Genomic DNA, 19,582 nt, shown 5'->3' with positions numbered 1-19,582 from the left:
GAGACAAGGAAGGAGCCAGTGAGAATCTGTAGGTGGCAAGTCATTTTTCTGGTATGGAGTGCCAGATTAGAAAAAAAGGAAAGACTGGTCCCTGGAAATGAGATAAGAATTCATGGTAGCAGACTAACCTCTATGTATCTCTGTTATCCATGATTCCAAAGAGCACATAAAAACCCCAACTTTATGCTAATCAGAGTAAGAAGACTTAAGGAGGAAGCTCCCCACCCCCTTACTCTTTATCGGCTCTCAAGTAATAAAAGCAATGTTTATATTGAAATTGGATCCAGGGTATCACTCCTTATTTGCATTGAGAGCTTTAGAGAGCTAGGACTTCGGCAAGTATTTTTAGATCGATCTTTATATTCCCTATCATAATTATCTTAGAACCTGAGAAGTAATTTTTAATGATTATAAATTCTCATTAATTATATGTGCATTGATGCCACTCAGAAACAGCAAATATCCATAAAAGCTTATATATCTTTCTGTATTGCTTGTTATGGGACGTTATGGTCTTTGATATGTTTCAATAAATGGTCTCCCCTATGTTATTCATTGTGTTACAAGAGTCGAAGAGCTAAGAATCAGGGAGCCAACAGTGAGAGGGTGGGAACAACAAGCAGAAAGCTTGGTCTGGAGGCTAAGGCTATGTAGGGTTCAATGTCTAGACAGAACACAAAACAGAGATGCACAGAAGAAAACAGCACGGGATTAGGACTCAGAGGTCTGACTTCAGGAGGCAAGGGGGAGCAAGATGCCACTGCACTGGGGAACTTGAGGAGTGGCTTTCTGCTGTGGCTTTTTGTGAGGAAACGATGGTAGACAAAGTATCTTCACACGACAAACAAGAGATCAAACTCAGACTGGTGACATACATGCCATGTAGAGAGGGAGAGGAGAGGGAATATGAATAAATAGGAATTATCAGCTATGTCTGAGCCAAAATTCTATCCCTTATGGGATACAAGTGGGAAAGTAGGCTGGCTGTGTTGTTTTTTTTTTTAAATCTCACTATGTACAGTGAGATCATATTTGATCATCCTCACCTGTGTACTTAGAAAACGACCTACCATTGTCCAATGAGCTGGCTCTGCCGTATTCTTTCTATTGCCAACTCTTACCAGATAACATCAGTTCTCCCTTGACTGGGTCTTCAATTTCTGACGTCCTGAGTATCTGTGTGACAGGCCCTATGATTGCTTACCATAGTCCACTGCAAGATACCAAAATGTATTTCTTGGATCCAGTTCTACATTTAAGCATTAAATGTTTGGGCCTTAATGCTGCAAGCCTTCTGTCCATAGGCTTCTTAGCTGTTTTGTTTGTTTTTGTTTGTTTAATACGAGTCTCAGCAATGACAGATCTAGGTATCAGTGAGCTCTTCCTCACCAGATTCATAAAACTGGTCTAACAAACTATGTGTTGCTTCTGATTATTCTATTGTCCAAGAGTAACTTAGGACAGTCTTAATATTTTATGTGACATCATACTGCAGTATTTCTTACCAAGGCTGATTTAAGGCATGAGAATTCTTTGTGAAGAATTACCTGGTTCAGAGCTATGGGATTCCAGGTCATTAAACATTCGATGTCACATGATATCCACAAGTCATTGCACTATCAACACTGTTCACAGATTTTCAGGGGTCTAGAGATCAGGGCCAGAATTGCCTGTAAAAGCTGATGGAGTGTAGCTCTTATAAGCCAGTCCTAGCACTGATAAAACAGCACCTCTTCCAATGTCAGCAATTAAGTGGCATAGAACCTGTGTGCCTGAATGTCTCTAGCCAGTGTCCCCATGAGCTGACTGAATTGCTAGATTCAAGTGATCTTCTGAGAGAAGTGATGGAAAGAGCAGGAAGCTAAGGATTTTTCTCAATATCTTAACAAATAGTAAAAGATATAGATAGATAGATAGATAGATAGATAGATAGATAGATAGATAGATAGACAGATAGATAGGAAAAAAGATAAAATTAGATAGATAGATAGATAGATAGATAGATAGATAGATAGATGATAGATAGATAGATAGATAGATAGATAGATAGATAGATAGATAGACAGATAGATTCTTGTTAGTAATAGAAATTGAACATAAACAGTCTGTTTCTGTACTTTTCTACTCTATCTACTGACAGAAAAATAAAGATGTATAGCCAATAGCCATGAAGCTCAGTCCTAAGTCTGAGGATTTCATTTGACATCTGCAGTGCTATTGCTGTCAAAGTGACCAAGGTGGTCAGAGATCAAAACCCAGTAACTAGGCATCTCTGGCTTGCACTAACAAATGTTCTCCCTACTACACTAGAGATCAAAACCCAGTAACTAGGCATCTCTGGCTTGCACTAACAAATGTTCTCCCTACTATACTAGAGATCAAAACCCAGTAACTAGGCATCTCTGGCTTGCACTAACAAATGTTCTCCCTACTATACTAGAGATCAAAACCCAGTAACTAGGCATCTCTGGCTTGCACTAACAAATGTTCTCCCTACTACACTGGAGCTATCTCAAGCCTAAACCCTTGGGCCCCAGGCATGCCAGTTCTATGGAATATATGGCTTTCTCTCTAGGACTGAATTTGACCTTAAAAACCAACTCCTCCGTAAAAAGCATGAATATTGGTCATAATTCCTACCAGTCCCATTGCTGGTGACTGAAGTTTTTCTCCTATATCCCTGAAATCCCTGAGCATTGGCTAAAATCTGTACATGAATAGTTTCCCAAAGAGGTGGTGGTTCTGGGCTTTTGTGCATGGCTATCATCTGCATTTACAGCTACTGTGCTTTGTCCCCACAACAACATTGAAGTGGTTAACTCTTGACCCAACAGAATTTTTAAATACTGTAAGTTATACTACTGACTGACCATATAGACATGACTTTCTTTACTTAATCACCCCTGGCCAGGTGTCCCAAATAAACAGGCCTTTTCTTTTTCTTCCTCACTTCTCTAGAAAAGTTGGAAAAGAACACACACATACATACACACACACACACACACACACACACACACACACACACACACCACACACAAACACAAATTCCTGTCTGAAAAGAATAATTATATTGAAGAAGAATAAAGGTTAGGTCAGGTACTTGCTCTCTGGGAGAGTTCCACCCCACCTTAAGGACCCTACTCAGATATCAGACAATCAAACAAGTGAGAAGAAACCAAAGAGGATGCACACCTTGGCCAGAATACTAACAGGAGCAGGAAGAGCCACAAATTCATTCAAGCAACCAACACATGCCAATGAAGACGAGGGAGGAGAATCGGTTCAGAGCCTAGTATACCTGGATCACTTACAAGGAAGAACTTGTTCCCAGGAAAAAGCAAATTTATAAAGAAATGCTAGGATGAAGAGGTAAAAACAACATTGAGACCCAAAGCAGAAAGGGAGTCAGAGGCAAGATTTGTAAGTATGAAGATGGAGAAGCCTGTCTGTAGGGGAAAACCATACACACAGAAAAATGTCTTAATTGATTAAAGATAAAGACTGAAAACTACTTAAAAGAGATATGCACAGGAAAAGGAACTAATTCAGAGAAAATAAAACCTTCTTAGAGGTATTTCCCAGTTGAAAGTCCATGGACCCTTGGATTCTGGCAGCTTTAGATTTGAAATCATTATTATGTTATCAATAACTAGGCCCTCTGAATGTGGGTGACAGTTGTGTGGCTTGGGCAGTATGTGGGGATCCTGGCAGTGGGACCAGGATTTATCCCTAGTGCATGAACTGGCTTTTTGGAGCCCATTCCATATGGAGGGATACCTTGCTCAGCCTCAATACATGGGGGAGGGGCTTGGTCCTGCCTCAACTTGGTATGCCAGACTTTGTTGACTCCTCATGGGAGGACTTATCCTCTCTGAGGTGAGGATGGGGGTGGGGGAAGGTGGGAGGGAATTGGGAGAAGGGGAGGGAGGGGAAACTGTGGTTGATATGTAAAATGGAAAAAAAAAACTTTAAATAAAAAATAACTGTGGACAAGTAACTTACATTCTCCGAGTCTTAGGTCTTAAGAACAACAATACTGACATTGCACTTGGAGATGAAACATCAAGAGGAAGAAAATTGTGTGTGTGAGGTCATCAGGACACAAATGACAGGAAGGAAATGGGTCACAAGTGTATGCCCAGTACTACTTCTGGGAACTTCTAGAACTCTGGGTATGGCTTCCCTTTCCAGGTAATCCTGACTTCACTCAAAATCACAAAGTGCCTTTTACCTCCACTTGACTGTCCCAGTCTAGATCGGGATCCACAACGATGTCAGGGTAATCAGGCCAGACCTGTGGGCAGAAAACCATCAACAGAAATGCCTCAAACAATTTGCCCTACACAGAATTTCCTACAAAACTATAAGCCATAAGCCATAGGACTTCAGTTTTCAATCCACCGAAAAGTGGATTCCCTAAAGCTCTTAACTGTTGTCAATAAACAAATAAATATTGACTGTAAAATGAAAACTAAAAGCACAAAGACCAACTGGAATAAGTGAAAACCACATCCTCAAACACACTAACAGGGTGCCTGGCCTAAGATGAGTCTCGCTGGATCAACACAAAGCTCATACCTTTCCCCAGACAATGTCTCCATTATTGGGATATCTGATGAAGACATTGTTCTCCACACCCCGGGTGAAGGCAGGATAGGGCTGTGTCTCATTGCCGGAAATGGCTGGGTCCTGTGATCAGAACACAAGGCAGGTGAAAGTTCAGACTGAGGATTACAAAGAAGGGGGGTGGAAAAGGGAAGTCCCCAGTTGTAATTTCACTGTAGAGTTCCCTGACTCCCAGAAATACACTTATACCAATTACACCTTTATTTCTCTCCTGAAACAGGAGAGGACAGACACTCTAAGGTGATCCCCACCAAGCCCATCCATTGTCCCAAGCACAGCCTACACATTCACACAAACTAACCAGAATGAGGATGACCCGCATCCCATTGCCCTTCATGCGATTGATCAGGGCTGGAAACCCAGAGAACTTGGGGCTGAGGGTGAAGTCCAGCTGCCTCTCCATGTAGTCGATGTCTGAGTACTGCACGTCCTGCAGATGACAGAAGGAAGCAGTGGCTGCTGGTGGGGCCAGTCAAGGCTCCAGAAGGCAATGTCCCTTTCCCAGACCTAGCTATGTCATATTATGGGTTTGGATTCTGAGATATTTTCTGTTTTGTTTTTTTCATGTGACTTCACCCAACACCCAAAAGTAGAAAATAATATTTAATCCAACAACAACAACAAACAGAGTAAGATTAATGATAACTCCTATCTGGAAAGACTGTTATAAAAAAAATTAAAGAAAAGCTGTAGGGAATGGTTGTGGTGATTTCCCTTATCAGGCTTCTTGTTCATAGAAAATATAAACCATGTACTAATACAAAATGGACAGTAAGTCTGCTGTAAATCAATTTTAAAAAAAAGCAAAACCATTCAATACCTGTGGAAAAGCAATATTGAGGGTACTCAGACACAATTTTCTTATTAGGACGATGTATTTCATGATCTCTTTTACTTTAACAAAATAATATGAAGACCAGAACAATATCTAGATAAAATAGAATAAATATGAAAAACCGGTCCCTAGATCAGTCCTATTGGGAGCCTCTTGCCCTCAAGTGAGAGAGGTTGCCTCCACTTGAATTCCCACTGGAAATGAGGCCAGGAACCTGCCTTTATTAGAGCTGTGCTGCAGGGCCTGAGAAAGGTGGAAGCCTGAATGAGGCCTTACAAACAATGCTCTGACTAACCTGGGTTCATTTTCCCTCAGTTAAGCATAACTACTACTAAAGAAACCTTTTATCCTTATGAAAAGAACTTTATGACTGAATTCCTTGAGCCAGCACTAGGTCCCCACTGTTAGTCTGAGTTACCAGTGCCCCAAGATCCACAGGGCCAACGCCACCACCTACAATACAGTAGCAACAGGATCAATATGAAGCAATGAATCACTTCATATGCTTGCAGAACCTTACAAAAATCTCACAAATTCACACACACACAGAGATTTGTTTAGCTCTGAGGTTGCAGAGCCAGCAACCATGATACCATGACATGTACATACATAGGGAATCTGCTTAGCCACCATCTCATCATACAAGTTGGCGATCTCAGTATCATTCTCATATCCATAGCGACACAGCTGGAATCCCAGGGACCAGTAAGGTACCATCACAGGCCGACCTATCAACTAGAAAATAGAAAGTATTAGAATGTTAGAGGAGAAGCTGGATGAAAGTTGAATATGAAGTCAGAATATTTTACCCAATTTGACACCAAATTCAAACCCAGAGAGTTAAGTGGAGGGGTGTGTGGAGCTCCTGGGACACACTACAGAAAACCTACAGCTTCTCAGAGCACACTTTCCAGTAGTTCTGCAAAACCTGCTTTTATTCAGATTCCTAGATATATTATTTAAATATTAAAAACACACTACAAAAAGGGAAACAACTAATTTAGAATACAGTCTCTAGGTCTTGCTGATTGTGTGACCTTGGGCAGCTATGTGACATTTCTGCACTTGTTTTTTGTTCTGTTTTGTTTTTTTGGTTTTTTTTAACCTGTAAATCAAAGCTAAGAGTAGGAGCAATCCCATGTTGGTTTCACTGAGTAGCTTCATATATGTAACACCCTCTCACATGCATTAAGTAACACATGCAGTAGATATTTCATACATGTTTGTTGATGTTGTCACCAACAATGTTATAACTCCCAGTGACCATGACTCCCACCACCACCACAAGTACAGTAATTGTCTCTGTCACCACACTGTAACCAGCATGACAATGTGATGATGTAATATTTTCCATCATGATAACTCCCATTGCCACAACAGACACAATCATCATTACCAGCACCACTCCTACCAAAACATCATCATACCTACAACCACCATCACTGTCATGACCTCACTCTCTCAGCTTCCAACATCGACTCCACTACAATCACTTTCATGATCACCTCATGTTCTGACTTCCTCTCTACCATTATCACCATAACAGTCACCATTCTCACAATCATTTTCACCAATAGTACTACCACTACCTTCAATATCACCATCCCTCACCACATCATCAAAATCACTACTACCATAGCTCCACCACCACACTAGCCCACCACTAGTTACCACAAATACTTTGCTATTCTTCAATCATTTTTAATAGTTGTAGGAATATATCCACTCTCCCATATCCCATATTATACCTTCTCCTGAGAAAGACCATCAAATTTAGGTACCATATGACAGTTACATTATATGGCAATCCTGTATATTAGGGTTGGAACACATTATGAGTGTATGAACACACACATATATACAACATACTTATTTCAAAAATGCTTTTCTTCCTACCTCTGTGTATTGCTGAGTGACAAGCTCTGGAGTTGGGCCCAAGAACACAAAGAAGTCCAGAATGCCCCCTGTGGTCCTGTATGTTAGGGCAGGCAGGGGCTGGAATGTCACATCTGGAAACACAAGAAAATGTCAACATGATGAAATCCTTCCTGTTGAGAATATTAACCTTGGAATCCTCACCTGCTCTCTATTCAGTTGTAACACACTGACAGCAGATATTCTGGAGTAGGTGCATATAGAATTGTAGAAGTTAAATGAAAGCTCTCACTAGCTGGATTGCAAATAAAAGTTGGGTAAATTAGATATAATTAAAATATATATAAAGGGTCAATGAAAGGGAAAACCAATCCACAAAGACTATAATTTCATCTGTAGTGACAGCTAAGTCAAATATATTCTAAAGCAATTCAAGAATCATTGGCATACAATAAGAGGACAGAGGTTCATCCTACCCATGGCATTGCTGTTCATCAGGAGGACTCCATGGGCATTGCCATCCTCCTCTAGACCCATGTAGTAAGGGTGGACACCATAGGAATTCTTCTTGTACTGAGAGGCATAAGGAAAAGAAGAGAGGTTAGGAGACTGTGTGCATGGGAAAGAAACTCAAGAGAAACTTGATTGTTATGTTGAGTCAATCTTCTGGTAAGAACAGCAGAGGAAAGGGGAACTTAAAAAGATGTCCATCCTCCTCGCAATAGAAGGTGACAAGCATGTGGAGTCTGGAAAAAAACATCACAAGGCACACAGTGTGGATGGAGGAGACAGAACACGGACCCAAACACCTTGTCCTTACCCCCGGGGGCTGGTCCCTGGAAAACATGCCCCACGTGTGCCAGTTCAAGTCTATCTTGAAGGTTGTGTGCTCAGTTTCCCCAAAGCCATAGATGTATGTGGAGGGCAGGCGGGTGGAGATGCGGATGAACATGTCATTGAAGGTGAAGCCCAGGAGCTGAGAGTCCCAGCTGCAGATGGAGAAGGGACATATTTTCAAAAGGAAAATCAGCTCCCTGGTGGCTTCTAGCAGCTGTCTTCCTAAAGATAACAGAGCTCTGGATTCTCCTCATACCACCAGAGCTAGGTCATCCTCCAAACAAAACACAAATCTATGTGCATAAAACAATCACCAATGCCCCCATTAATGGCCCAACAGTCATCCTTCACCCATCTTCCTCCATCACTGCCTTCCTCAGTGCTCTCTCTATAAGGCGAAACCCAAGCTGTTCTCATCACCTCAACTGCTATCATCCACACCTGCCCTGTCATTCCTGCTCCTTGAGGGCCCACCTGCAGGCATCCAGGACTGTGAGCGAAGAGACCCCACATCACTTCACAGCTCTGCTCATACTCTTCAGTGACTTCTCACCAAGGCTTCCATGTTGCTCCTCTTCCATAACCCACCTTGCACCCCTGCTTTATCGCCCACTTTAATCCTTCAGTGATTTCACCCAATTATGTTTCTTGACACGCCAACTTTCTTGGCTGTGCTTTATGTTCTCTGTCTTCCCTCTATCAAAGATGTTCCTTCCCCCACCAGGAACTCCATGTTAAGTGCTTCCTCATCCAGCTTCTATTTCAAATGACACTTCCCCCTCAGAAAGAAATATTCAGACCACAGTATCAGAAGCAGTGACCTCCCTATAACTTGGTCAAGCCCATTTTCCTATGCAACATGCTTACACCCATACTGGGTTCCTGTGTGTATTATCTGCACAATAACACCTAAGAGCCCGAAGGAAGTCATGAAATATTTGTTGGATATATTCCCTCTGCAACTGCCTTAGTAATCACCCTGAGAATATTGAAGACTTCCCCTAAGAATAGACCAAGAGGAAATTGCTTCCTCATGATTCTGGTCATGGGTATTGTGACACTTTAAGACAGGCTGTCTGCAATGACAATGAGCCTTGTAAGGACTGTTTAGGAAAGCAGGAACTCCAAGTCAGACCAGGACCCACTCACATTACAGTGCCTGTACTCTTCCTGCGAATTTCAACCCCAAATGGATTCTCCTTGATGAGGACATCATAGAGACGGTCGTCACGGGTGCTGATTGGATCATCGGGGATGTTCAGAGGCACTGGGACTTCATACCGACTGTGGTTGGGATCGTAGATCTAAGCCAGAGGAAATGGATTTAAAGAGACAGGTGAGAGAATAACTTCTGTAATACTGTTCTACAAGGGTCTTATTTCTCTCTGCATTTGGTTAAAATACAGTGTATTTTACCGTGGAAATTTAAACACAAAACTTTTTTTTTCTTTTTGGTTTTTTGAGACAGAGTTTCTCTGTGTAACTGCCCTGGCTGTCCTGGAACTCACTCTGTAGACCAAGCTGGCCTCAAACTCAGAGATCCACCTGCCTCTACCTCCCAAGTACTCACAAAACTTCTTTTAAGGTTCTGCAGCTTTGACTAGCAAAGAGCAACAGGATTAGAAAGGCCCTGTCTACACCCGATCACACACTGTGTTTACCTTGAACTGCAGCATTTCATTCTTGTGGTAGATCACTCGGAGCTGCAGTTGATTCACGGGTGTAGAGGGGAAGGCATTGCTATAAGGAGAAGGCTTCAAGGAGATGTCGGCTGTGGCCACATTTGAGTAATACTGAACATTGCTGACTGAGTACAGCTCATTGACAAAGTAGCAATAAGGGACCCCAGAAGAGCTGGATTCCTGAAAAGAGAGTCAATATCCTAGATCAGCAGGGATCTGGAGTTACCAAATAGAAAGAGTTAGAAAAGGCAATTTACATGAAGAAAATGTGTGTGTGTGTGTGTGTGTGTGTGCAAGCGCACATGTGTGTGTGTGTGTGTGATTTTATATGTAACATATTTTAATAGTTGGTCTTCAAGAAATATACTTATTAAAATATCCCAGTCCTGCCCCCAGTTATGCTCCAGACTTCCCCAGATTCCTGAAGAGGTCCTTTCTGCCTTGGGATTTCAGTGTATGCAAAAGTATACTGATATGCTGTGCTCATGAAACATTTATAAGATATCTGTGCACATGAACACTTTCAGCTTTCAGATTACCTCCCAGATGCAGCCTCGGGCAGTGCAGCTTGCTTCAGAAGCTGCATCCTGATCTGGATAGCAGTCTATCTTTTCCTCGTCCCTTATGCTGTCATCCCACTCCACTGTATAGGATTCTTTCAGGAGAAGTTGGATACCCGTAATAATTGCAACCTGTAGGAGCAGACAAGGCACAAGAGATTCTTCATTAGGAACAAAGTCCTTACGCAATCTGAAAATACCTTTAGAAAATTAAGCAGAAATGAGAACAGAGTGTCAACAATGCAAGGCATATGACTGGCTTGCAGGAAGACTTGCATGTTAGTCGGTGGGACTACCACCAGTGACAGGGAAATGTCAGTCCCCTTACTCCACTAGAATCTTCCTCATCATATTGTGTAAGAATTGGGACAAATTACAGCTGCTGTGACCATTTCTTTTCATTCCTTCCCTGACTTATCTGTCCCTTTTATTTGGTTACAGAAACTCTTTTCTGCTCTTCTAGAATTTAGCTTCTCTTCTTGTGCTTCACTCCCCAAAGCAATGTCCCTGTCAGTGAGGGGCACATGGAGAAGATGCAATGTCAATCACAGGCCCAGGTTCCTGTAATGGTTAGTGTTGTCAACTTCACATACACTGGAATCACCTGGAACATGGGTCTCTGGGCTTGGGTGTGGGAAATTATCTTTGTTACATTGATTAAAGGAGTATTTGCCACTTTGAGTGGTGTTATTTCCCAGCTGGGATCATGGCTGAACAGCAGTATTCATTCACTGCTTTCTGCTTCATGTTTGTGGAGATGATGCAACCAGTTGCTTAGCTCCCGACACCTTGACTTTCCCACCATGATGGACCATTCCTTTAAACCACGAGCCAGGATAAGTGTTTCCTCTACAAGTTGCTCTTGTCAGGGCATTTTATCAAAACAACAAGAAAAGAAACTGAGGGAGCTCCCATTCCCATATTTCTATGAGATCTTAAACAAAGTAGATGGATTTATTGACTTTCAGTTTAATCAATTGGAAACCTGGTGAGTTGGGACAAAATTATCACATTTTCTTCCATACCTAACACTTACCTAAGCTCATCTGCTTAAATCTTGAAACATTCTGATATCCTACTCATCAAATTAAATATTCAATATGTTCTCTATTTTTTAATATTTGACTCTTCTTCAACACTTTCACTTTTCTTAGGTGACATTTTAAGAACTGTCATGTTTCTCTCAGTTTCCTCTCTATCTGATGCTTTCCCCATACTACCAATTCCAACCCTCCACCACCATCTCTAACAAGGCCTTGCTTCAAGGACCATTGTAAGACTCTTTGACAATTAAGTCAAGTATGACCTTTGCAGTTTATGACCCAAGACCCTCCAAAATCTAACGATATGTTTCCTCCAGAATAAACTGATCTCCACTTAGAACTGGATGTCCCAGATGCTACCTACATACACAGGATTGTCAGGGTGATAACATGAGACTATTCTCAGTTCTTGGATTGGCTGATTCTGATATCTCAACTTGAATTGCTCTACTTTCCTTTTATGGCAAAGTGGGGCCCACTGTGGAGCATACTTCCTGTTGTCTTATCAGTAAACCACATGTCCTTCTGTAGTATTTCATTTTTGAAGAGCAAAGCTCTCAGGTGAGGACTACATTATAGTCTATGAATTACAGCTCTGGATTTGGGAAATTAGCATCAAGTTCACCAACAGCAGCTGGGTAAGTGTTTCTTTCTCCACTCAAGGATTTCCTCCTTCATCTTTACCTCTGCCAACCTCTACTGTCTATCTTTTCTTATCATTTACTCTGTTTTTCCCTTTTTATTTCTCCTAGAATGGGGCATTGTGATAGAACCAAGCAGCTGCTTGCGATCATGAGAGAAGGACCTCAGTCCCTACAGCCTTCAACTGCTAAGTACATGCCAGCACTCTCCATCATCTAGTTTCAACAGAATGACAAAATGGTCAGATTTTTTAATCTTTTGGAGATGTCTCATTATATTCAACTAATGAATCTCACCTGACACATCATCTTTATAGGTCCATTTCCCACCCTGAACAGTAAGCTGTGCTCAGCAATTTTACTAAGCTCTGGACACCAACAACTATAAAACCAACAACATACCACTTTATTTCATGGTGTCTGCATCCTAAATATGTGCTCATCCTGAAAATTTTATTCAAGACAAAACTTCACATATGATAATATGCCATTACAATAGAGGTATAAACTGACTTATTTTCCCAAAACTTGATGGTTCCATCACACATGCCAATCCAGAAGTTGCACAACATGTGCTCAAGGTTACTGGGGGAGGATTTCTCCCTATATCAGGAGGAACGCAACACAATTCTGTCTAGTAGATAAGGTGTATTACTTTCCAGTAAAGAATTATTTGTTATCATCTAACCTAACAAATAACAATTTGGATAAGATCTTCAAATTTGTTTTAAATATGCCATGAAAATGTGTATATGTGTTGGAGTGAGAGTTTTAATACTGATGAAATCAGGGGGAGAAATTATCTCAACAAAGTTAAAAAATATTTCAAAAATTTAGCTCATTAGGCCTCAGCATTGGCCATTAGCTCTTAGATCCCCATTCATCTGAACAGGCCCCCACTTCCTTTTCTGTGCTATGTGTATGTGTTCGGTGTGTGTGTGTGTGAGTGTGTGTGTGTGTGTGTGTGTATTATACACACAAGCAAATGATGACCTGTTTGTGTGTATATTATATATGTATATATTATATGTATCTATATATGATAATAAAGTTAGTAAGAGAGCAGGACTCTTGAGAGACAAAAAATACAAACCCAAACCATTTGTTTTTATCATCCTTGCCCCACAAGCTCCCTGACTCATTCCAGCTCAGACTATCTCCCAAATGTCATCATATTTCCCTTTAGTCTGACCTTCCCACCAGGCCTCAAAGGTGCTGTCATCCTTTGAGAGCCCCAGTGACTTTGGCAAGAAGAATCACCATCACACCAATTTGAAAAGCCTCAACAAAACAGAGACTTACCTTCATGTTAGGATCATAGGTGACTTGAGGAGACATCTGACTTATGACACCATTGTGTTTCACTGTAACATTGTAAAGTGCCCGTGTTCCAAAAATTTTAATCTCCTGAAATGCTAAATTATCAGGATTTGTGTAGGTTGATCCTACAGCACTCACGTCCAAGCGGTTCTGAAATACATCAAGCATAGTTATGCACAAATGAATGGGCTGAGCTTCTGTAGGTCCTCAAATGCCCCATCCTAGACCAGATGCTCCATCCTAGATCAGATGTCCATTCTAGACCAGATGCCCTATCCTAGACAGATGCCTCATCCTAGACCAGATGCCCTATCCTAGACCAGATGCCCTATCCTAGACAGATGCCCCATCCTAGACAGATGCCCTATCCTAGACCAGATGCCCTATCCTATGCAGATGCCTCATCCTAGACCAGATGCTTCATCCTATATCAGATGTCCATTCTAGACCAGATGCCCTATCCTAGACAGATGCCTCATCCTAGACCAGATGCCCTATCCTAGGCCAGATGCCCTATCCTAGACAGATGCCCCATTCTAGACAGATGCCCTATCCTAGACCAGATGCCCCATCCTAGACTAGACGCCCCATCCTAGACTAGAAAATCTATCCTAGACCAGATGACCTATTATCCTAAACCAGATGCCCTATTATCCTAGACCAGATGCCCCATCCTTGACCAGATCTTCAGCTGCTGTGAAAGCCTCTGAGCCTTCTCTACTAATGCATGTTTAGGTGGGAAAAAATGAGAACATGCAAATAGACATTTTACATAACTGTATCAAGACACTAGCTCTATTGAAAAATACGATTTGCTTTGATTTATGAATATTATTGCTTCCTTTCAACAGCACAAATGATGAAATTACTGAGAATTAAGTCCTAAATGGGGATGTGCTCACCCATAGTCATTACTGAAAATGTAGTCACATATATACACATGCCAATAGGTGCTAATGGTCAGATAAAAGTCCACACTTCAGATTCTTAAAAACGTTCTACTTACTTGAGTGACTGAAAATTGACATAGAACATTATTGGTTGTGAGATCTGAAAAAAAAAAAAAGAGAGAGAGAAGTCAGCCTGGCCTGGTCCCTGAAGAAGGCCATATTTTATCTCCTCTCCTCAAAGCTGACAGCTGATTTTGTAAATCAAAGAAGTATGTATTTTATGACAGATTAACATTCTACTAAATCTAGTAATACTACCTTTTTATTCAAGTATCCATCAGTGCATATAGACTGTTTTCATATCTTCCCTAGTAGCAATAATGCCACAATGAACGTGGAGTGCAGATTCTCTTTGGCAAGCTCATTTCATGGACATACATATGTGTGTGTTTAGAAGTGAGATGACTGTATCATAAAGTCACTTTATTTTCAACTTTTTGAATGACTGTGGTTAAACCAATGTATATTTCTACCAAAGGATGTTAATAGTTCCCCTGGGTTCCTGCACCTTCACTAACACTTGTTACAGTTGATTATTTCATACTACAAGATATGAGGTGATACATCACTATCATGCTTTATTTAAACCTGAACTTATTGCTAGTGTTCAGCATTTTCTCATGTACCTGTTGGTTATACATGTCTAGGTGTGGCTATGTCTTCTCTGAAAAACATACCTATTGAAATAGTTTTCCTATTTTAAAATCACACTGTGTATTCCCTTGCCATCAATTTTAAGAAATTTTTTTTTATTTTCACATTGACTTTGTCAAATACATAATTTGCTCCATTTTCTTCTACTCTGTATGCTGCCTTTGCAAACTATCAATTTTTTTTATTTTCCTATATAGAAGACATCAAGGTTAAGTAGGGCCTATCATTGACTTTGTCTATAAAGATTAATGTCAAAGAATATTTTCCGCCGGGCAGTGGTGGCGCACGCCTTTAATCCCAGCACTCGGGAGGCAGAGCCAGGCGGATCACTGTGAGTTTGAGGCCAGCCTGGGCTACCAAGTGAGTTCCAGGAAAGGGCACAAAGCTACACAGAGAAACCCTGTCTCAAAAAAACAAAACAAAACAAAAAAAGAATATTTTCCATATTGTTTCCCTAGATGACTTATGCTCAGTGCTTAACTTGAAGTCTATCATACATTTTACAATAGTGAAGATGTGGACAGTACCTAGACATCCATGGTTAGATGATGGTAAAAGAAATGGTAGGACATGTACATCATGGAGTCCTCAGCAAGTGAGAACATAAAAACATGGCAACATGTGACCTTGCATGAGCCTGAGGCATATCATACTAAATGAAGGAAGCTAGACACAAAGAGAAGTACTTAGCCACTACATTTATATGTGCATTTTTAAAAAACAGTTCATGGAAGAGGCAGAGGAGTAGAGAAGTTACTCAGTGAGCAGCGACATTGAATTATAAGAGCATATTCTAGGGAGATAATATATACCATGGCTGAGAATGAATGTCTTCATTGTTGATCATATTGATGGTAATCAGTAAGCAATGGCTATGTTGAAGACCTTGAATATGTTCAAACATATTCAATTCATTATTTTTAAATAAAATCAAGAATTTAAAACTGTGTCTTGAGAATGACAAAATGATGAACAAACTATACAAGTCCAAGCCATTGCTTTCCTTTCTTCTCACTACCACACCCCTGCAAAGATCTCCCCAGATGTTCTCAAAGCAGGTGTTCCATGGGAATCTAATTCCTGAGCTAGGGCCACAGCATCATTACTGCACAGCAACTGATGTGAACTAAAGCACGGCTTGATGCATAGACACTAGGAATGTGTGTGCTCATCGCCTCATACTGGCATGAGTATGGTTTTCATATCACCAACACTTGTCCCCGAGGGTTTGGGGATAATATATATTTCAGAGCAGATGATTTAAAGCACCAGTCATGAAACTGTGCCCCTTGAGTGTCTATTAATAAAAACGAGAGTCTAGCCAACAGGAGAATTGAGAGGGGTTGGGGGCAACATTTCCTCCTTCTGTAGTTCATCTATCATGATCTCTGACCAGTACAACCAGAAGCAAATGGTTTCTCTGGAAGGATGCTGCTGTGATGGCTGGTGAGATTCCACTCACAGCAGAATGGCCAGCAGGGGTGAAGGGACAGAGTCAGACATGCAGGTCTGCAATGGCCACACCCTCTCACCACACTCACCCTTTGACTGCCCATCATCCCAGAACAGCTCTCCTCTTGCTTCTTTGTTCTCGTCCAGGGCAATGAGCAGACCGAGAGGGTTCTTCCGGCTGTGGGGAACAAGATTTACACAAGGCACAAATATTTAGGGCTCAAAAGATTTTAGAAAGCATTTGCCTCAAATTTCAACTGAGAAAAACACTAGTCAGTCATACATGATTCCTTTGCTTTAGGGGCAAATGGAGAATATCATGTCTTCCTCCAATAATAATTTTACCAGATTAAGTAAACATCTGTGAAGGGTGCAAGCATTTAAATCTTGGAATTTCTGAACTGCTTCTGTAGTTACCACTAAAACTGCCACTCTTGTCACAAAATGGGTTATTAGAGCAGAAGCTATCCTAAACAATGGTGCTATGAACCAGGGCATTTTAGACATCCTACTCCAGGGCAAGAATCTCAGTGATTTGAATTAATTTACAATCTATATGTGTCAATGATAAGAAATGTGTGATTAGACAAATGGAAGCAAATGTACTGGGGATATGCTGAGATCACACTGTGGTAAAGCACGTGCCTACCCAGCATGTTCCACACCCTGGTCCTCAGGCCAAGGGTAACAGAAGCATAAGTTCAAGTGCAGTGAAACAATTGACTGTACTGGGAGAATAGCATCTTTGGGGCATTGAAAGCCAGCTCTACTATTAACATATTGAAAAAGACAGAGGTGTCAAAGTCAACTTGGTATCACATTTCCATCTATAGACTATGGGCATCCTACTCTTGAAGGGGTTCAGACATCAAGCTAGGCAACAAAAAATTTTTAATTTTTGAGACAGGAATTTGGTATCAGTATACAAAGTGACCTGAAACTGGAGTTATTTGACAGGGAGAGGGATAGGGAGGGGAAAGTGGTGATTAGATTTAGTTATGTTTTCATAAAAGTCTATAAATTGAAGTATTAAGAAAACGAGGGAGGTTCAAAGGAAAAGGTGGGTTTCAAGCCTCCCAAGAAATCCGTCTGTTGAAACTTACTAGGGCCAAACTTGGAAGAGTTTGAGAATACCAGCAAGTAACTCTTCTGAAGAGCTAGAATTGTAATTGTGTAAGCAAAGAGGAGAAAATGGGAAAGCGGGAGAGACTTGAGTTTGTGTTGTTAAAATCCAATTATGAATTAAAAAGAAAAAAGAACCCTGCTCAATTATGAATAAGAAACAGGAAACTGGGTTTGTAGGAACTTAGTCAATGGAACCCAAATCTAGACCAGAGACCAAGTGAGGCATGAGCTACATTGTCTCTAACTACAGATAGGTCATCAGGCCAAGTCAGGTAGGGAGAGTGCTGAGTGAGAATGCTCAGAGTTGGGCTTTCTCAAGTCATGAGACTTACAATGTGAAAAGGTCTATAGCCCTGGGAAAGTCAGAGATGCAGACTATCCCAATTGTCAATTTATCCTCAAAACTAAGGTAAGGAGACCAGGAGGAAGTCTTTCCAAGTCCAGCAGGGGGCAGTTCTCTGTCAAGAGAACCTAGAGACTGCAGGAAATCTAAGAACATAGTTGGTGACACCCCCCCGCCCCACAAAAACAGAGAGAAAGAGAAATATATATATTGAGAGAGAGAGAGAGAGAGAGAGAGAGAGAGAGAGAGAGAGAGAGAGAGAGAGAGATTTAAGCTCAGTAAAATGGCTTTTGGCCTTAAGGCTGACACTGGAGAGATCGGGGATTCTCATGACAAAAGAATGAGCTCAGAGGCGTGCAAAGTAGAACCACACATTCCCTATTCACCTTAAGTGAGTGTTCAGGGCGGGTCGTTGCCACGGCAGGATGTAGCCCCCACGGACATGAAGATTGATGTGCTCAAGAGGGGCTGGTAAGGTCTTCCACTCTCCTGTCGAATTGATATCTGCACCCTGGTGTCCAAAGGAGGAGAAAAGATGAGGGAATGCACACATTCCTCCCTGAGCAATACAGCGCACACACCTCCCTAAACTTGCTTCTAGGTCATCACCATTCATCACAAACCTGCTTTCATACCTCGTTCATTTCCCTGCTACTGTATGGAGTCTGCTTCTGCTTCTCTAAGTCTCCATGAGAGTCCCTGGTCTTTGCAGGATCTCATATAAATCCCAAACACTCTCACCCTACAACCAGGTACTAAGGCGCAGAGTTCTTCGAGATAACACTGGACAAAATCTGCATTTATTTCTTGTTGACTACGGATGTGCTGTCCTCTTTCCCATCCTGCCAAGTTCCCAACCCATTTGGTATATGCTCCATTGCAAAGATCAGCATGAGCAGACTTATTTACATACCATTATCCTGAACAGAATATTCCTGTCTTACATTTAACACCTTTACCAGGCCTCGTGTGAAAGATGCTCATTCATCTGAGTCGTAACCTAAAATCTTTTCACACTTTCTCAGACACACCAGGGCCTCACAATGCAGGCACTTCTTTGCACTTTTTCTTTTATTGAAAATAGATTTTTTTCATACAATATATTCTGATTATGATTTCTCCTCTCTCTACTCCTCCCAGTTTCTCCCCATCTCCCCTCCTACCCAGATCTACCCCCTTTCTGTCTATCCACAGGAAAAAAAGTCATCTAAGAGATAATAATATAAATAATAAGATAAAGCAAAAAAAATGGAATATGACAAAACAAACACACAGAAGGAAGAACCCAAGAAAAGGCGCACACACACACACACAAAAAAAAAAACAGCTACAGATGAAGTATCACACTCGTTCATACAATCAGGAATCCCATAAAAACACAAAAACCAGAAGCCACTGTATATACTCTAAGGCTGTATTGTAATACATATATACATACACACATACAGTAAAAATGAAAAATTAAAATTAAAAAAACTGTTAGGACATTTTGAGACAAGGAACCCCCAAAGATGCTGCTGAGTTTGTTTTTTGTGGGCCATCTACTGCAGGGCATGTAACCTACTCTTAAGAGTAATTTGTTTTCCTAGTGGGTCCCCCTTGAAGAAAACTCATTTTTCCTTTGAAAATTGTTGTCAAT

The 19,582-nt window shown here is 41.1% G+C and overlaps 1 protein-coding gene across 2 annotated transcripts in view; it reads right to left on the bottom strand.

Moving 5' to 3' along the window:
• Positions 1 to 19,582, bottom strand: part of Mgam (maltase-glucoamylase) — a 142,134-nt gene that overhangs the window by 15,433 nt on the left and 107,119 nt on the right. For both annotated transcript variants that reach the window (XM_059256576.1, XM_059256577.1), the window contains 14 exons: positions 18,330 to 18,454; positions 16,565 to 16,653; positions 14,426 to 14,469; positions 13,402 to 13,569; positions 10,395 to 10,547; positions 9,835 to 10,035; positions 9,323 to 9,477; positions 8,157 to 8,325; positions 7,813 to 7,909; positions 7,358 to 7,470; positions 6,071 to 6,196; positions 4,928 to 5,056; positions 4,579 to 4,689; positions 4,232 to 4,294 (listed from right to left, as the gene is read on the bottom strand). In XM_059256576.1, coding sequence (XP_059112559.1) covers positions 4,232 to 4,294; positions 4,579 to 4,689; positions 4,928 to 5,056; positions 6,071 to 6,196; positions 7,358 to 7,470; positions 7,813 to 7,909; positions 8,157 to 8,325; positions 9,323 to 9,477; positions 9,835 to 10,035; positions 10,395 to 10,547; positions 13,402 to 13,569; positions 14,426 to 14,469; positions 16,565 to 16,653; positions 18,330 to 18,454 — 1,743 coding nt within the window. The remainder of the gene's footprint in view (positions 1 to 4,231; positions 4,295 to 4,578; positions 4,690 to 4,927; positions 5,057 to 6,070; positions 6,197 to 7,357; positions 7,471 to 7,812; positions 7,910 to 8,156; positions 8,326 to 9,322; positions 9,478 to 9,834; positions 10,036 to 10,394; positions 10,548 to 13,401; positions 13,570 to 14,425; positions 14,470 to 16,564; positions 16,654 to 18,329; positions 18,455 to 19,582) is intronic.

Source organism: Peromyscus eremicus, chromosome 3 (genome assembly GCF_949786415.1).
Source record: "Peromyscus eremicus chromosome 3, PerEre_H2_v1, whole genome shotgun sequence".
Classification (NCBI taxonomy): Eukaryota; Metazoa; Chordata; class Mammalia; order Rodentia; family Cricetidae; genus Peromyscus; species Peromyscus eremicus.
The sequence above is the reverse complement of the archived record's forward strand: the minus strand, read 5'-3'. Positions and strand labels throughout refer to the sequence as shown.